Genomic DNA, 20,283 nt, shown 5'->3' on the forward strand with positions numbered 1-20,283 from the left:
GGACAAGTCTGAATGTTTAAAAACTCAGGAGTGGGGCAGTCATGGGGGGCACACCACACTTTTGTGAGTTTTACCTCCAGGAGATAAACCAGGTTCAAAATAGTTCCTTTTCCCCTTCGCTTGTGTTTCTGGCAAGGTGAGGGGAAAAAGGGAACCATTTAAAAATACACCAGAATGCATTGAGTTTTTTTTTGTTTGTTTTTTGGTGGACCTGTGGTTTTACTTATTTTAGGTCAGTACCAGGAGTAGAAATGCTGGGTCCTGAGGTAGATAAAGGTATGGTGAAATGTATGCCATCAGAAAGCTGGTCTGTAGATCAGTAGAACTGTATGGTCAAATAGGTTCACTTTATCAGGTGCTCCAATTGAGTCCTAGTTTTCTATGAGTTCTCTTCTCTTTTTGACTTTAATTTTTAAGTTTTCAATTGCAGATGGCATGCAAAATTATATTTCTTTCAGGTGTACAACCCAGTGCATTATATAACTTACTAAGAGACCATCCTGATAAATCTCACACCCATCTGACACCATACAATTAAAACATTATTGCCTATATTCCCTATGCTGTATTTTACATCCCTATAACTACCAATTTGTACTTCTTAATCTCTTCACCTTTTTCACCCATAACCCCAACACCCTCCCATACGGCAACTGCCAAAATGTTTTCTGTACCTCAGATTCTGTTTCTCTTCTGCTCATTTGTTTTGTTTTTAGATTCAATCATTGATAGATAGGTATTTATTGCCATTTCATTATTCATATTTTTATCTTTTTTCTTCTTAAAGAAGACCCTTTAACATCTTCTATACTACTTGTTTGGTGGTGATGAACTCCTTTAGTTTTTTTCTTGTCTGGGAAGCTCTTTTTTTGGCCTTCAATTCCAAATGATAGCTTTGCTGCATAGAGTAATCTTGGTTGTAGGTCCTTGCTTTTCATGACTTTGAATATTTCTTGCCAATCCCTTCTGGCCTGCAAAATTTCTGTTGAGAAATCAGCTACTGTCTTATGGGAGCTCCCTTGTAAGTAACTAATTGCTCTTCTCTTGCTGCTTTTAAGATTCTGTCTTTAACCTTTTGCATTTTAATTATGAGGTGTCTTCATGTGGATGTTTTTTGGGTTCTTCTTGTTTGGGACTCTCTGTGCTTCCTGGAGTTGCATGTCTATTTCCTTCACCAGGTTAGGGATGTTTTCTGTCATTATTTTTTCACATAGGTATTCAATTGCTGGCTCTCTCACTTCTCCTTCTGGCAACCTCATGATGCAAGTGTTGGTACACTTGAAGTTGTCCTAGAGGCTTTTTATGCTATACTCATTTTTAAAAAATTCTTTTTTCTTTTTGTTGCTCTAACTGGGTGTTGTCTGTTTCATTGCCTTCCAAATCTCTGATTTGATCTTCTGCTTCATCTACTCCACTGTTGATTCCTTGTAATGCATTTTTTGTTTTAGTTAATGTATTCTTCATTTCTGGTTGATTATTTTTTATGTTTTCTAGTTCCATTTTTGTTTCCTCTTTGTTGAAGTTCTAAGCTCATCTACTCTTCCTTTAAGTTCATTGAGCATTTTTATAACCAGAATTTTGAGCTCTGTATCTAATAGATTGCTTGTCTCCATTTTGTTTAGTTCTTTTTCTAGAGTTTTGTTCTGTTTTTTCAATTGGGACATGTTTCTTTGTCTCCCCATTTTGGCAGCCCCCTGTGTTTGCAAGTCTCCGGGGCTTGGTAGAGTGGTCTTATGTAGTAGGTGTCCTGTAAGGTCCAGGGGCACAGCATCTCTGTTTACACGAGCTGGGAACTTCAGGTGCAACTCCCCTCATTCCTTGTGTGGGCTGTGTACACCTTCATGTTGTAGTTGAGCCTTGATTGCTGTTGGCACATCAATGGGAGGCATTTACCACCAGGTTGATTGGCTGCAAAGACTGGCAGCAACCATCGCAGAGAATCATCTGTTCAGGGGCCCACTCCATGGACCAGTACTTACTTCAGCAGGGCTTTGGTGCCTGCTGAGTTCACCCCTTGAGTGTCTTACTTATGGAGGTGGTTGAGTGGTGCTTTGATGTGGTCTGAAGCTGTTCATGGTTGTGCTGGCTCAGGGGACTCTGGGAGGTGTAGGCCAAGGTCAGCTGCTACCTGTGTTCTGCCTGGGGCCACCCACCATGAGCTACAAAGCAATCTGCAGATGGCTGCTACTTTTACTGGGCTTGGAGATGTCCTGGAGGGGCCAAGCTGCAAACTAAGTCCAGCTGCCACTAGTGCTGTGTCTGGGGTCACTTAGTGAGAGGTACAAGGCATGCTGAAGCCATATGCTTCTTGTTTGAGAATTTTAGGAAAGTCTGAAGCATGAACCAAGATAGGCCATTTATAAAAAAAGCCACTGGGAGAGCTTGGTTGGGCCTGAAAGTTGGGTGGGGCAGGGTCTCAGGGAAACACCAGGGTGGGGATAACAGCATCAGCCAGGTTGATGGGGTCCCACATATGGCACCTACCTGCAAGTTCTCTGTGTATGTGTGTGTTTTTTTTGTGTGTGTGGTTCAGAAAAGGAACAATGAACTCTGCCAACTCTGCTAGCTGTTCTGTCCAGGAGAAAGCTGCTCCTCCAGTTCTCACTTTGATGCCAGACAATTCAGTTCTTCCCCCTATGTCCCCGGTGCCTTTTGAGCTGCTGACCCAGCGCTGTAGCTCAGAGCCAGTGAGTCTGAGTATGTATATGCACTGGCCGTTTAAGAGGAACACCTGGGACTCCAGCTGTCCTTAGTGTCACTAAGCCACAATTCCTACTGCCGGATGTTATAGGACCTACTCTTTCTGGTCCTGGAACTCCAGGCTGGAGGGCCTGGTGTGGAGCTGGGACCCCTTACTCCTCAAAGGAGACCTCCGCAGCTGAGACTGTCCTCCCAATTTTTATCCACTACACATGGGTGTGGGACCAGCCCTTTCCACATCTCTGCCCCTCCTACCAGTCTCAGTGTGGCTTCTTCTTTATATCCTTAGTTCTAGGACTTTTGTTCAGCTAGATTTCAGGTGCATCTGAAAGATGGTTGTTCTGTAGTTTAGTTGCAATTTTGATGTGGTTATAGGAAGATGTGAGTACTGCATTTACCTATGCTACAATTGTGATAGGAAGACTATGTTGTTTTTGTTTTTTTCTTTTAACAAGAACTGCTCTCTGGGGCAACTAGTTAACCACAATAAAACCAGCTAGGGTATTTTCAGAGCCTAACTGACCTGGGAGAAAGGAAATACCCAACTTCAGCATACTCTAGCCATCCTGTCCCACTTAGGGGGAAGGAAAAAACTTGAGAAAAACTTATGAAGTTCACAGTCCTCACTAAAAGATTGAGACCTAAAGGGGTACAGGCTCACTAAAAGATTGAGACCTAGTCATAGCACTATAGCATACTTCCCCTCCTCCCACATCTTATAACCACATCACATTACTAAAAGCCTATTTACAATGGTTTCTTTTATGTGTACAACATGTCTGGCCATCAAAAAGAAATTCCAAGGCACACTAAAAGGCAAAATACACAATCTGAAAAGACAATGCAAGTATCAGAACTACACATGGTAAGGATGTTGGAATTAATCAGGTTGGGAATTTTAAAGAACTATGATTAATATGCTAGGGGCTCTAATGGGTAAAGTAGAAAGCATGTAAGAACAGAGGGGCAATATAAGCAGAGATATAGGAATCCTAAGAAAGAACCAAGGAGAAATTTTACAGATCAAAAAGCACTGTAACAGAAATGAAGAACACCTTTGATGGGCTTATTAGTAGACTGGACACACCTGAGGAAAGAATCTCTGAGCTTGAAGATATATCAATACAAACCGTGAACTCTGAAAAGCAAAGAGAACAAAGACTGAAACAAACAAACAAACAAAAACAGAATAGAAGATACAAGGACTGTGTTATAACTACAAATACCAGAAGGAGAGGAAAGGAATAGAAAAAACATTTGAAAAAACAATGACTGAGTATTTCCTCAAATTAATGTCAGACAGCAAGCCACAGATCCAGGAACCTCAGAGAACACCAAGCAGGATAAATGCCAAGAAAACTATACCTAAGCATATTTTCAAATTACAGAAATCAGAGGTAAAGAAAATTACTGAAGAGGCCAGTAGGAAAAAAAGAGCATATATCATTAAGCTGAAAGAAGTAGTTATAGGATACACAGAAAGAAAGAATTGAGGAACTAGAATGTTTGGTTCTGCCAAAGCAAAAGATGTGTGTAGTAGGGATATGTGGGTGAATGAAGAGAGTTCTGAAGACAATGCAGAGTTCTTAGAGTTGAGGCTAAAATATCTTAAAAGGCCTTGTACTAAATGCTAAGTAATATAGATTTTGACTTACAGAATTCTGAACATTGGCGTAATATTTTTTTAAAGATCATTCTTATAGCCTCTAATTGGCAGGGAGACCAATAAACACATTGGTGTAATAGTCTAAGTGAGAAATGGTGACAACTGATACTAAGTGTTTATGAGGATGGAGATGCACTAGACCAAGGAAAATTAATAGGACTTGTCATTGCTAGATAGGAGGGAAGAATGGGGTAAAAAAAGGAAAGGAGCCTTAAGTACTTTCTCCTTTCTGGCTTGGGCAAGTGTGTCTAAGGAAGGGGTGCTTTATTTCACTGAGAGAGGATTAGTTCCAAGAATCAGAATAAAAGGGAAAGATTGTGGCTTAGTTTAATTCAGTTGGATATGTTGACTTGGAGGTTCCTGTGGATCCTCCATGTGAAGCTACTCACAAGCCAAGTGGGGTCTGAGGTTCAGGAGAGAAATCTAAGCTGGAGATATATTTGGAAGTTAAGTTAGTGATCTATCTGTTCACCATATAGGTAGGTGTTCGGGTGCTAGATGCATAACAGGTTTCTATGCCAAGTTAACAAATATTACCCTCTTTATTTGGACATTTCCACCAGGGTAGGCAACCAACATCTTTTGAAAAAAATAATCCTTTTAATATACTATTAAAGGTGAGTTAGAAACTGGATAGACTGACATGGTTTTGATTCCTGTGTTCTTGTGGTGGTTCAATGGATTTCATTATGTAAGCATAATCTAAAGTAAATGAATAAAGTGAAAATTGTTAATTTTTGTTTAAAGATGACTTGTCTTCCCATCACTGAACTTCACTGAAAAATTAATAGAATACTCTTTCCTGCTCATTTCTGCTTCCAAAGCTGCAACTGACTCTTTGTCTATAGTTACTTACTGAGTGTCAATAGCATTTAGAATCTGAAAGAGATCATGTTTTTTTCCAATTTATTTATACCAAATAAGACTTCGGCGACCCCAGACTGAGATGGCAATATAGGAGGCTCCAGAATTTCCCTTCTCCCAGCTGCACTGACTCTACAGCTGCATAGCAATCCACTCTGAGAGAACCAGAAACTAGCTGAGTGACTCCTACACATCGGGTAACTGAGAAAATACCCACATTGAATTGGGTAGGAAAGGCTAAGACAAAATCTCACCATAAACCCCAGCCCTGGCACAGCACCCTACAATTGAGGGAAATCCCGGAGGAATGAAGGGTTTGACTGCATATATAGGGCACAAACTTTTTAAAAAATTATATTTTAGAGAATCAAGATGGTGGTGTAGGTAGACACCCTGCGCCTCCTCGCACAACCAGAACTGACAGAAAATTGAACAGCAAGGAAGTTTGACACCAAGGAAATAAAAAATAAACATTCATCCAGACCCATAGGAGGGGTGGAGACAGGCAGCCAGGGCGGAGAGGACTTGTGTGGCCATGGAGGGACCAAGACTGGCGGAGTGTGGGAGAACTGGGCAGGCAGTCTGACCACTGGCAGACCCTGCGGCTCCACATTCGCGCACAGATAAACCTGACAAACAGCGGGGAGTAATGCAGACCGCACAGCCCAGGGCTCCAGCACAGGGAAATAAAGCCTCAGAACTCTAATTGAAAACGCCCGTAGGGTTGGGGCGGCAGCAGGAGAGACTCCCAGCCTCACAGGAGAGGTCGTTGGAGAGACCCACAGGGGCCTAGGGCGTGCACAAGCCCACCCACTCGGGAACCAGCACCAGAGGGGCCCAGTTTGATTGTGGGTAGCGGAGGGAGTGGCTGAAATCTTGTGGAGAGGGGAGCGAGCGCCATTGCTCCCTCTCAGCCCCTCCCCCATGTACAGCGTTACAGCTCAGCCACCAGCGTTACCCCACCCTGGTGAACACCTAAGGCTCCGCCCCTTTAAGTAACAGACCCGCCAAGACAAAAAAAAAATGACCCAAATGACAGAACACTTCAAAGCTCCAGAAAAAATACAACTAAGCAAGGAAGAGATAGCCAACCTATCGGATGCACAATTCAAAACACTGGTTATCAAGATGCTCACAGAATTGGTTGAACTGGTTCGAAAACCAGATGAAAAAATGAAGCCTATGCTAAGAGAAACAAAGGAAAATGTACAGGGAACCAATAGTGATGCGAAGGAAACTGGGACCTAAATCAACGGTGTGGACCAGAAGGAAGAAAGAAACATCCAACCAGAAAAGAATGAAATAAGAACTTGGAAAAATGAGGAGAGGCTTAGGAACCTCCAGGACAGCTTGAAAGGTCCCAACATCCGAATTATAGGGGTGCCAGAAGGAGAAGAGGAAGAACAAAAAATTGAAAACTTATTGGAACAAATAATGAAGGAGAACTTCCCCAATCTGGCAAAGGAAATAGACTTCCAGGAAGTCCAGGAAGCTCAGAGAGTCCCAAAGAAGCTGGACCCAAGGAGGAACACACCAAGGCACATCATAATTACATTACCCAAGATTAAGCAGAAGGAGAGAATCTTAGAAGCAGCAAGAGAAAAGGAGACAGTTACCTACAAAGGACTTCCCATAAGACTGTCAGCTGATTTCTCCAAAGAGACCTTACAGGCAAGAAGGGGCTGGCAAGAAGTATTCCAAGTCATGAAAGGCAAGGGCCTACATCCAAGATTACTCTATCCAGCAAAGCTATCATTTAGAATGGAAGGGAAGATAAAGTGCTTCTCAGATAAGGTCAAGTTAAAGGAGTTCATCATCACCAAGCCCTCATTATATGAAATGTTAAAGGGAGTTACCTAAGAAAAAGAAGATAAAAAATAGGAACAGTAAAAATGACAGCAAACTCACAGTTATTAACGACCACACCTAAAACAAAAACAAGAGCAAACTAGGCAACCAACTAGAATAGGAACAGAACCATAGAGATGGAGATCACATGGGGGGTTGTCAATAGGGGAGGGGGAGGGGGGAAAGGTACAGAGAATAAGTAGCATAGATGATAGGTGGAAAATAGACAGGGGGAGGGTAAGAATAGTGTAGGAAATGTAGAAGCCAAAGAACTTATAAGTATGACCCATGGACATGAACTATGGGGGGGGGAATGTGGGAGGGAGGGGGTGGGCAGGATGGAGTGGAGTGAGGGGGGCAGGAAATGGGACAACTAACATAATCAATAAATATATTTAAAAAATTATATTTTATTATGTTATTCCAGTTATCCAAATTTTCACCTCTTATACACCCTCCACCCAGACCCTCCCCCCCCCACCAGGCAATCCTCACAATGTTATCCATGTCCATAGGTCATGCATACATGTTTTTTGGCTACTTTATTCCCTATGCTGTCCTTTACACCCCCATGACTATTCTGTAACTACCAATTTGTTCTTCTGATTCCCTTCACCATTTTTGTCCATTCCTCTGACCCCCCTCCCATCTAGCAACCATCAAAATGTTCTCTGTGTCTTTGATTCTGTTTCTGTTCTGCTGTTCATTTATTTTGTTCTTTAGATTCAATTGTTGATAGATATGTATTTATTACCATTTCATTGTTCATATTTTTAATCTTTATCTCCTTAAAGGAGATGCTTTAACATTTCATATGATATTGGTTTGGTGGTGATAAACTCCTTTACCACCTTCTTGTCTGGGAAGCTCTTTATCTGTCCTTTGATTCTAAATAATAGCTTTGCTGGGTAAAGTACCCTTGGTTGTAGGTCCTTGTTTTTTATCACATTGAATATTTCTTGCCAATTACTTCTAGCCTGCAAAGTTTCTTTTGATAAATCAGCTGACAGTTTTATGGGAGCTCCCTTGTAGGTAACTAACTGCTTTTCTCTTGTTGCTTTTAAGATTCTCTCTGTCTTCAACCTTTGGCATTTTAATTATAATGTGTCTTGGTGTGGGCCTCTTTGGGTTCATCCTATTTGGAACTCTGTGCTTTCTGGATTTGTATGTATATTTCCTTCACCTTTAAGGAAGTTTTCTGTCATTTTTTCACATAGGTGTTCAATTCCTTGCTCTCTCTCTACTCCCTCCAGCACCCCCATGATGCAGATGTTGGTGCACTTGAAGTTGTCCCAGAGGTTCTTTACACTATCCTCATTTTTTTTTTTTGATTTTTTTTTCTTCTTGCTGTTCTGATTTTTTTACTTCCTTATATTCCATGTTGCTGATTTGATTCTTGGCTTTATCCAGTCTACTGTCATTTCCCTGTAAATTGTTCTTTATTTCATTTAGTGTATCCTTTGTTTCTGACTGGATCTTTTTTATGCTGTTGAGTTCCTCACTAAGTTCATTGAGCATCCTTATAATCTGTGTTTTGAACTCTGCATCTACTAGATTGTCTCCATTTTTGTTTAGTTCTTTTCCTGGAGTTTTGTTCTGTTCTTTCATTTGGGCTATGTTTCTTTGTCTTCTCATTTTGGAAGCCTCCTTGTGTTTGTTTCTATGTATTTGATAGAGCTGCTACATCTTCCAGGCTTGGTAGAGTGGCCTAATATAGTACATGTCCTGTAGGGTCTATTGGTATAGCCTCCTCTATTACCTAACTGGTTACTCAGGGTGTCCCCACTATATGGGCTGTGTACAGCCTCCTAATGTAGTTGAGCCTTGATTGCTGTTGGTATGTTCAAGGTCAGCCACCCCATGTTCTGTCCAGGGTCACACAGCAAAAGCTACAAAGCAATATACAGATGGCTTCTACTTGTGGTGGGCTTGGAAGTCCCCAGGTGAGGCCACACTGTGAACCAAGGTTAGCTGCTGCTAGTGCTGGGCCTGGGGCAACTTATCAAGAGGGTATGGGGCATGCTGGTTATTTGAGAGGATTTAGGAAAATCTGAAGCATGGGCCAAGGCAAGCTTGGAAACAGCTTAGGTGGGCCTGAAAGTTGGGTGGGGTGGGCTCTCAGGGAATCCCAGGGTGGGGCAAACAATGATAGCCAGGTTGATGGAGACTCATATATGGTGCCCATTTTCTGGCTCTGTGGCTGTGTTGGGGGAGGGATCAGTAAAGGAACAATAGCCTCTACCAGCACATCTGTCTAGGAGAAAGGTGTCCCCTCCAGCTCAACTACATCACCATCTGGAATGGGTACCAAATTTTAAAGCTTCAACTTGAGGGACAGGCTTCCCAAACACCTAGCTCTAAAAGCATATCGGGCTTGGATTCCTGAGTCTCACAGAACTATTGCAAACAACAAGCAGTCTTAACAGGCAATGAACACTCACTGTGGCTAATCCACAAGGCTTAGTGCATAAGGAACAGGCAAAATTGCTCATCTCCCAGTCTTTCTGAGGAAAGAGTTTGACAGCCTACTTTCCAAATTACTGCCAGAGCTTCTGGCTTCTCATTATCACACATCTAAGTGTTGACTACAATCTTCCCCAGAGCACTTCCCCCAGGCTCACTTCAATGATGAAATCAGGTTATCAGCACTTCTTTGGAAAGAGCTTGTACACATGCCTGTGCCACAGTTTTCAAGGTGCTGCCCAAGAGACAAGCCCCCAGGTCACCTGGCTCTGATAGTCTATGTGGCTTCCATTCATGAGTCCCACAGGACTGTAGCAGATAAAAAGAAACTGTTGTTAATGGGTGTGTGTGTGAGAACATTCTCCCTGGCTATATCCCCAGGGCTTAGTGCATAGGGAAGAGGCAAAAACACCCCTCCCTGTCTTTCCTGGAAGGGGACTGACTACACACTTTAAAAGCCACTGACTGAGGGTCCACCTTCCAAGTAGCATGCATCTAGGGGGATGATTGTGATCCTCCTTGGAGCCTACTTTCTCCCTCCAGCTCACTCCAACAATAAAACCAAGTTGCCCTAATTTTTTGGCTACTACCAAAGAGACAGGCCCCCAAATTACCTAGCTCTGATAGTAATCTGAGCTCGCATTCACAAAACCGGCAGGAAATATAGCAAACAAAGATGTAGTTTTTAAACGAGCACAGAAGCATCCCTGTGTAGCTATACACCCAGGTTCAGTGCAGAGGGAATAGGCAAAAATACCCATTTTCAAGTTTCTCTGTAAAAGGGGTTTGACTGCATACTTTCCCAGCTTGTACCTGAGGATCTAGCTTTTAATCAGCCTGCATTTAGGTGCTGACTGCAAACCTCCCCTTTGGGACATTAACAAGACCTACATGGAGACACATAAATACCATATTTTGCCATGTATAATGCATATTTTTTTGCCCAAAATTTTGAGGGAAAAATAAGGATGCACATTGTAAATGGGTGGTACTAATTTCATATCTATATCAATGTTTTTAATTCTTTTATTTATGCTTATGCATTAAAGTATAACTCTAGAAAGCAATAACGATGTCTGTATGCAAACTAATATCCTGGAATATGATAATCAGTTTTGTTGAACTTACAAATTTGCAATGAATGCAGTTTCTGCCAATGATTCAATGAAACGAAAGGAAGAGCAATGTAATGTTATCCACAAAGTAAGATAGATGATGCCGATTGTTTATCCACTTGATAAGACAGGTGATACTGACTTTATTACCATAGGGTGAACAGTGCAACATTTCTCTTCATACACTTTAGGCAGGAGAAGTTATTGGAAAATCCCTTGGAAAATTTTGAAATGGTTTTCATACACTGCAAGCTTTAAGTTAAAAGTTGTTAAATATGCTAAAAAGCATGGCAACAGAGCTGCCAAGAGACACTGGACCTCCTCCCACAGAGAGTGTCATCAGATTGTGGAGACAACAGGAAGAAAAGCTTCTTTAGATGCCAAGACAGAAGAAGGCAATGCAAGGGAAACTTCCACAGTGGCCAGAGGTGGAGCAGGAGGTGAAGACCTGGATTCTGGAGAAGATCTCTGGGATCTCTGTTTCAACCAAGATGATACAAGAAAAAGATAAAAAGGCCCTGGCTGGTGTGGCCCAGTGGATTGAGTGCTGCCCTACGATGGCCAAAAGGTTGCTGGTTCAATTCCCAGTCAGGGCACATGCCTGGGCTGCAGGCCAGGTCCCCAGTTGGGGATGTGTGATCTCTCATACACTTAGGTGTTTCTCCCTCCCTTTCTCTAAAATATGGTTTTTTTTTTAAAGAAAAAGGTAAAAGGATTGCATGAGAATAAAACATTGATGATTTCTCAGGGACACCTAAATGGTGCTTTAACTTTATGAAGAGAGAAGGTTTGAGAATGAGGACATGAATGAAACTTGTCCAAAAACTTCCAGCAGCCCATGAGAATCAAGTTTTGGAATTTCATTCTTATGTTATTAATCTTTGAAAGACGTAAACTTTGAGCTGTCCCAAACTGCCAATATGGACGAGGTCTCACTCACATTTGATGTGCTATCCAACAGAACTGTGGAGGTCAAAGGAGCAAGGATGGTGGCTGTTAAAACTACTGGTCATGAGAAAACACATTTCACTGTTGTCCTGGCCTGTTGTGCAGATGGGACAAAGCTACCACCTGTGATCATCTTTAAAAGAAAAATGTTTCCTTATCACATCATCTCATCCTTTTAAGTGGAACCTAATTAACAAAACAAACAAGCAAGCAAAATAGAACCAGAGACATGGAAATAAAGAACAAGCTGACAGTGACCAGAGGGGAGGGGGATAATGGGGAAAACAAGGGGGAGGGTGAAATCAAGGAACATATATAAAGGACCCATGGACAAAGACAACAAGGGAGATGATTGAAAGTGGGAGGTGGGGGTGGGTAGGGTAGGGGAGAGTAATGGGAGGAAAATGGGAACAACTGTAATTGAACAACAATAAGAAAAAAAGAAAAACGTTTCTAAAAGAAAAGATTCCAAGTGGAGTTATTGTCCATGTGCAATGAAAAAGGATGGATGAATGATGAAGGCATGAAAATCTGGTTTAACAAAGTCTGGTCATAAAGGCCTGGAGGATTACTTTAAAAATCAGCTTTGCTTGTTTTTGATCACTTCAAAGCCCATGTTATACAAAATGCAAAAGCAATCGCAGGAGACTTGAAAACCCAAATTGTTGTGATACCTGGTGGGCTAACCAGCCAACTGAAACCTCTTGATGTGTCAGTAAACAAGCTCTTTAAGGTCCTAGTGAAGAAAGAATGGATGTCGTGGATGCAGTCAGTTGGTAATGATTTAACACCTACAGGCAGAACCAAGAAAGCATCCATCGCCCAGGTTTGTGATTGGATCCTAAGATCATGGAGCAATTTCAAGAAGGAAGTGGTTGTAAAATTGTTTAAAAACGAGGCATCAGCAATGCTACAGATGGAATTGATGGTGATTAAATTTCCTGGGTTGAGGAAAGTGACTCTTCAGAAGACACTGGTAATGTAGAAATTGAAGAAGATGATACTTCTGATATTGACAGTGATGAAGAATTCTTGGCCTTCTATGATGTGTAAATATCATAAATTTGTCACTTGTACATAACATTTATTGTGCCCTGTATCTATTCTTGTGTTTTGTAATTATTTGTTACATAAAATTTCTTATACCATAATATGTTCAAAAAATGCTAAAATTCCTTTATAATATAAAAAATAAGTATGTAAATATAAATAAATAAAAATTGAATTAAAAATTAAAATGAAAGATTTCTTTTCCTGAAAGTTTGGGCCAAAAACATGGGTGAGCATTATACACAGCAGAATATGGTAAATTGTCAAAAGTTAAAAACAAGGAGATAATCTTAAAAGCAGTATGAGAAAAGTAATTTGTTATGTACAAGGGAACCCCCATAAGAATATCAGCAGATTTTTCAGCAGAAACCTTGCAGTTCAGAGGGAGTGGGAAGATATATTCAAAAGAAAAAACTGCCAACCAAAAATACATGATCAGGCAGAGCTGTCTTTCAGAAGTGGAGAAGCAGTGTTTTCCAGACAATCAAAGGCTGAAGGAATTTGTCACCACTAGACCAGCCTTTTAAGAAACAGATAGCAATACAATAATAGTAGAGGATTTTAATACTCCCCTTTACTAATGGATAGATCATATACATGGAAAATCCATAAGGAAACATTGGTTTAAATTGAATGATATACCAGATAGACCTACTATTCATTTATAGAACAATCCACCCAACACCAGAGTATACATTCTTCTCAAGTACACATGAAAATTATCTGATAAATCACATGTTAGGCAACAAAACAAGTCTTAATAAATTTAGAAAGACTGAACTCATATCAAGCATCTTTTCTAACCACAATGGTATGAACTAGAAATCAATTACAAGAACGTACTGCTGAATTCACAATATGTGGAGATTAAACAACATGTTCCGAAACAATGGATCAAAGAAATCAAAAGAGAAATTTAAAAATATTTTGACAAGGAAAAACACTGTAACTATGTGAGGTGATGGATGTTAATTTATTTTGGTAATCACTTCATAATAGAGACATAAATCATTATGTTGCACACTTTCTACAATGTTATATGTCAGTTATATTTCAATACAATTAGAAAAAAACTTGAAAAAAACTTGAGATAAATGGAAAAATGGAAACACAACATACTAAAACTCATGAGATTCAGCAAAAGCTGTTCTAATAGGTAAGTTATAGTGATCGACACCTAAATTAAGAAAAAATAAAGATCTCAAGTAAACAACCTAATTTAACACCCAAAGAAGTAGAAAAAAAACTAAGCCTAAAGTTAGTAGAAGGAAAGAAACAGCAATGATCAGAGCATAAATAAATGGAGACCAAAAATGCAACAGAAAAAAATTTATGAAACTAAGAGCTTGGGTTTTTTTTTCCTTTTTTGAGAAAACAAACCTTTAGCTAAGATTAGAAAAAGAAGACTCAAATAAATAAAATCAGAAATGAAAGACAAGATATTATAATGGAACACAGAAATACTAATAAGGGTCATAAGAAACTACACTTGACTCTTGATCATGTATTTGAACTGTGTGTATTCACTTACATGTGAATTTTTTTCAATTGACTGAAGTTCAATTGATTCACACAGTTCAAGCCCAAGTTGTTCAAGGGTCAACTCCATGAATGAGAATCCACGTACACAGAGGGCTGAGTATAGTTATATGTGGATTTTTGACTGGACAGGAGGTTGGCACTTTTCCATGTTGTTCAAGAGTCAGTTATAGTATTAACAATTATACCCCCAAAATTAGATAACTGAGAATAAATTGGTAAATTCCTAGAAATATACAACCTATCAAGACTGAATCATGAAGTAGAAAATCTGAACACATTGATTACTGCTAAGGAGATGGAATTAACAATCAAAACTTCTCAAAAAAAAAAAAAGAAAGAAAAGAAAAGAAAAAGAAAAAGAAAGCCCAGGACCAGATGGTTTTACTGGTGAATTCTACCAAAAAGTCAAAGAAGAATTAATACCAATCTTCTCAAATTACCCCAAGAAATTTAAGAGGACTGAACATTTCCAAATTCATTTTATGAGGCCAGCATTACCCTGATACCAAAGTCAGACAGTGACATTAAAAGAAGAGAAAATTACAGGCTAATATTTCTGATGAATATATATGCAAAAACCCTCAACAAAATGTTAGCAAATCAAATTCAACAATACATTAAAAGGATCATCCATCATGATCAAGTGGAATTTATCCCTGGGATGCTAGGATGTTTCAACGTACACAAATCAATACATGTGATAAACCATTTTAACAAAATAAAGGTTAAAAATTATGTGATCATCTCAACTGATGCAGAAAAAAGCATTTGACAAAATTCAACATTGTTTCATGTTAAAAAAAACCCTCCTCAATAAATTGAATATAGAAGGAATGCACTTAAACACAATAAAGGCCATATAGAGGGTGGAGCAAAAGTAGGTTAATAGTCATTTGTATGGAAAATAATACAATTAATAAAAAATAATAAAAGAATAAACTCTGTGTTTTGCATACTCACAACAGTAAACCTACTTTTGCCCCACCCTGTATGGCAAGCCCACAGATAACATCATACTCAATGTTAGAAGGTTGAATGCTTTTCCTGTAAAATCAGGTATAAGACAAGGATGCCTACTCTCACTACTTTTATTCAACATAGAGCAATTATGCAAAAAATAAATAAATAAAAAGCACCCAAATCAGAAAAAATGTAAAATTGTCCCTGCAGATGACATGATCTTACATTTAAAAACCCTGAAGACTCCACCAAAAAACCTTTAGAACTAATAAATAAATTCAGTAAGTTGCAGGATACATAATCAATATACAAAACTCAGTTGTGTTTCTATACATTAACAATGAACTACTGGAAAGAGAAATGAAGTAAACAATCCTTTTTACAATATCACCAAAAAATAAAATGCTTAGGAGAAAATTTAACCAAGGAGATGAAAGATCTGTATACTTAAAAGTATAAAACATTGATGAAAGAAATTGAAGACCCAAATAAATGGAAAGATATCTTATGGATTCATTGTTGAGTCCAACAATGAATAGAATCCAATAAACAATGAAATGTCTATTCAGTTCCTCTCCCCAAATGGGCAGAGGAACTGAATAGACATTTTTCCAAAGAAATCCAAATAGTCAACAAGTACATGAAAATGTGCTTAACATCACTACAATGAATCCATGTACTTAACATCACAAAGATATCTCATTGTTCATGGATTAGAAGAATTCATATTATTAAAAGGCCCATACTACCCAAATAAATCTACAGTGTCAATGCAATCTATTCCAAAATCCCAATGGCATTTTTCATTGAAACAGAAAAAGCAATCCTAAAATTCATATGGAATCACAAAAGACTCCAAATAGCCAAAGCAATCTTGAGAAAGAAGAAACAAAGCTGGAGTCATCACACTTCCTGATTTCAAGCTATATTACAAATCTATGGTAATCAAAACAGAATGGCATTGGCATAAAAACAAACACATGGATCAATGGAACAGAAGACAGCCCATAAGTAAACCTATGGATAAATGGTCAATTAGTTTTCAATAAAGGAGCCAAGGCACAATGGGGAAAAGATAGTCTCTTCAATAAATGGTGTTGGGAAAACTGTATATCCACATGCAAAAGAATAAAACTAGATGGATCCCTATCTTACACCATGCACGAAATCAACTGAAAATGGATTAAAGATTTGAATGTAAGATTTGAAACCTTAAAACTCATAGAAGAAAACATAGGCAGTAAGCTCCCTGACATTTGTCTTGGCAATGATTTTTTTTTTTTAATATGACACCAAAAGCAAAGGCAATGAAAGCAAAAACAAACACATGAAACTTCATCAAACTAAACAGCTTCAGCACAGCAAAAAACCAAAAACAAACAAAAAAACCCCATTAACAAATTTTTAAAAATCAACCTATAGATTGGAAGGAAATATCTGTGAACCACATATCCAATAAAGGATTAATATCCAAACTACGCAAGAAGCTTATAAGAACTTATACAGCTAAATAGCAAAAATAAAATATAAAAAAATAAAAAATAATCCTATTTTAAAAATGGGCAGAGGGGTGGAGAACCAAGATGGTGGCGTGGGTAGACACACTGCGCCTCCTCGCACAACCAGAACTGACAGAAAATCGAACGGAAAGGAAGTCCGACACCAAGTACATAAAAAAGAAACATTCACCCAGACCTGTAGGAGGGGCGGAGACTGGCAGCCGGGGTGGAGAGGACTCGAGTTGCCTTGGCGGGACCAAGACTGACGGAGTGTGGGACGAACGGGGCAGGCAGTCTGACCACTAGCAGATCCTGTGGCCCCACATTCGCACACAGATAAACCGAGAGGACCGGACTCAGAGTGGTGGAGAATGGGGCAGGCAGAGTGGTGGGTAGCACCCCACGTCCCCACACTCGCACAGATAAACCGGGAAGAACGGCAGGGAGCGAAGCAGACCACGCAGCCCAGGGCTCCAGCGCGGGGGAAATAAAGCCTCAGACCTCTGATTGAAAGTGCCCGTGGGGGTTGGGGTGGCAGCAGGAGAGACTCCCAGCCTCACAGGAGAGGTTGTTGGAGAGACCCACAGGGGCCTAGAGCATGCACAAGCCCACCCACTCAGGAGCCAGCAGCAGAGGGGCCCAATTTGATTGTGGGTAGCCGAGGGAGTGACTGAAATCCTGTGGAGAGTGGAGCGGGCGCCATTGCTCCCTCTCAACCCCTCCCCAGTCACAGCGCAGCAACCAGCGTTACCCCACCTCGGTGAACACCTAAGGCTCCGCCCCTTTAAGTAATAACGCGCCAAGACAAAAAAAAAAAATGACCCAAATGACAGAACACTTCAAAGCTCCAGAAAAAGTACAACTAAGCGAGGAAGAGATAGCCAACCTATCGGATGCACAGTTCAAAACACTGGTTATTAAGACACTCACAGAATTGGTTGCATTTGGTCGAAAACTAGATGAAAAAATGAAGCCTATGCTAAGAGAAACAAAGGAAAATGTACAGGGAACCAATAGTGATGCGAAGGAAACTGGGACCTAAATTAACGGTGTGGACCAGAAGGAAGAAAGAAACATCCAACCAGAAAAGAATGAAGAAACAAGAATTCAACAAAATGAGGAGACGATTAGGAACCTCCAGGACATCTTGAAACGTTCCAACATCCAAATTATAGGGGTGCCAGAAGGAGAAGAGGAAGAACAAAAAATTGAAAACTTATTGGAACAAATAATGAAGGAGAACTTCCCCAATCTGGCAAAGGAAATAGACTTCCAGGAAGTCCAGGAACCTCAGAGAGTCCCAAAGAAGCTGGACCCAAGGAGGAACACACCAAGGCACATCATAATTACATTACCTAAGATTAAACAGGAGAGAATCTTAGAAGCAGCAAGAGAAAAGGACACAGTTACCTACAAAGGACTTCCCATAAGACTGTCAGCTGATTTCTCCAAAGAGACCTACCTTACAGGCAAGAAAGGGCTTGCAAGAAGTATTCCAAGTCATGAAAGGCAAGGGCCTACATCCAAGATTACTCTATCCAGAAAAGCTATCATTTAGAATGAAAGGGCAGATAAAGTGCTTCTCAGATAAGGTCAAGTTAAAGGAGTTCATCATCACCAAGCCCTTATTATATGAAATGTTAAAGGGACTTACCTAAGAAAACGAAGATAAAAAATAGGAACAGTAAAAATGACAGCAAACTCACAGTTATTAACAACCACGCCTAAAACCAAAACAAAAGAAAACTAAGCAAACAACTAGAACAGAAACAGAACCACAGAAATGGAGATCACATGGAGGGTTGTCTATAGGGGATTGGGAGGGGGAGAGAGGGGGGAAAGGTACAGAGAACAAATAGCATAAATGATAGGTGGAAAATAGACAGGGGGAGGGTAAGAATAGTGTAGGAAATGTAGAAGCCAAAGAATTTATAAGTATGACCCATGGACATGAACTATAGGGGGGGAATGTGGGAGGGAGGGGGTGGGCAGGATGGAGTTGTGTGAAGGGGCAGAAATGGGACAACTGTAATAGCATAATCAATAAATATATATAAAAAAAGAGATGAGAGGTTTTAAAAATGAAAAAAATGGGCAGAGGAGCTGAATAGACATTTTTCCAAAGAAATTCAAATAGTTAACAAGTACATGAAAATGTGCTTAACATCACTAGTTAACATGCAAATGCAAATCAAAATCACAATGATATATTACCTTACACCTGTTAGGATGGCTATTATAAAAAAGACAAGTGATGAATACTGGTAAGGATGTGGAGAAAATGAAACCTTATCCACAGTTGGTGGGAATGTGAAAAGGTACAGACACTATGGAAAACAGTATGGAGGTTCCTGAAGAAATTAAAAATAGAACTACCAGATGACCCAGCAACCCCACTTCTGGGTATACACCCAAAGGAAATGATATCACTATCTGTACTTCCACATTCATTGCAGCATTATTCAAGTGGCCATGGTATGAAAACAACATGTGTGTTCACTGACAGATGAATGGATAAAGAAAATGAGGTATATATACAAGGTCTGTCCAGAAGGTATCCAGCCATGTAATATGAAAAATAGTCATTTATTAAAGAAGATACAAGATACAAGAAACATTGTACACAGGGCAATGACACCTCAGTCCCCTTCAAAGTAGGCAACTTGGGACTTTACACAGTTCTCCCAATTGCCATCAGCTGCCCCATGGTATTTTCCTGAACCTTATTGACAGTCTGAAATCTCTTCCCTTCCAAAGGTGATTTGAGTTTTGGGGAAAGCCAGAAGGCACAGGGCTCCAGATCTAGGCTGTAGTGGGGCTGAGTCACCTGGGTGATTTGATATTTTGCCAAAAAATTTATCATGAGAAGTGATGCATGAGTAGGTGTGCTGTTGTGACAAAGCTGCCAATCACCAGTTGCCCATAGCTGTGGTGTTCTGAATGATCTGAATAGTTTCTGCAGAGGAACATTTAAGCTTAACGCAAAATATGATGCAGATTCGTTGCTCTACTTGCTCAGTCATTTTGAATGTGATGGCCACACAGTACACATGCTCACCCTGCTGGTGTCTACCACCCTCACTGACTAGTACAGTGAAGTCATCATTGTTCACACATGCACATTCCAGTCCAGTCTTGTTGGCTGCCAGGTTACATTGATGTTGCACAAACTGTTCTTGTTATATTAACAATGGCTGGACTTTTTCTGGACAGGAGATTATATATATATATATATATATATATATATATATATATATATAATCCTTATATCCTTATAAAAGGATAAATATATATTGCCATATTTTTCAGACTATGAGATGCACTTCCCCCCACAAATTTGGGAGGGAAATGGGGGTGCGTCTTACAGTCTGAATGTAGCTTACCTGGCTCGCTTGGGGGTTGGGGCATGGCATTGGAGAGGGTTTTTTTTTTCCTATTTTCCTCCTCTAAAATTTAGGTGCGTCTTATAGTCCAAAACTATGGTATTTTTACTTATAAAAGAAGAATATCCTGGTATTTGCACAACAGTAAGCAAAGTGAAATAAGACTGACAAAGATAAATACCGAATGGCATCACTTATATGGAGAATCAAACAAATTTTTTAAAAGTCAAACTCATAGAAACAGA

The 20,283-nt window shown here is 39.8% G+C and overlaps 1 protein-coding gene across 8 annotated transcripts in view; it reads left to right on the forward strand.

Moving 5' to 3' along the window:
- Positions 1 to 20,283, forward strand: part of SLC28A2 (solute carrier family 28 member 2) — a 71,678-nt gene that overhangs the window by 20,891 nt on the left and 30,504 nt on the right. For 4 of the 8 annotated variants that reach the window (XM_045201970.2, XM_045201972.2, XM_045201969.2 and 1 more), the window contains one exon: positions 10,987 to 11,751. The exons of 2 other annotated variants lie outside the window; for them this stretch is intronic. In XM_045201970.2, coding sequence (XP_045057905.2) covers positions 10,987 to 11,167 — 181 coding nt within the window. In that variant the 3' untranslated portion in view covers positions 11,168 to 11,751. 2 more of the 8 variants (XM_045201973.2, XM_045201974.2) reach the window with 2 other exon arrangements.

The sequence above is a fragment of the Desmodus rotundus genome, chromosome 7, assembly GCF_022682495.2.
Source record: "Desmodus rotundus isolate HL8 chromosome 7, HLdesRot8A.1, whole genome shotgun sequence".
NCBI classification, from domain to species: Eukaryota; Metazoa; Chordata; class Mammalia; order Chiroptera; family Phyllostomidae; genus Desmodus; species Desmodus rotundus.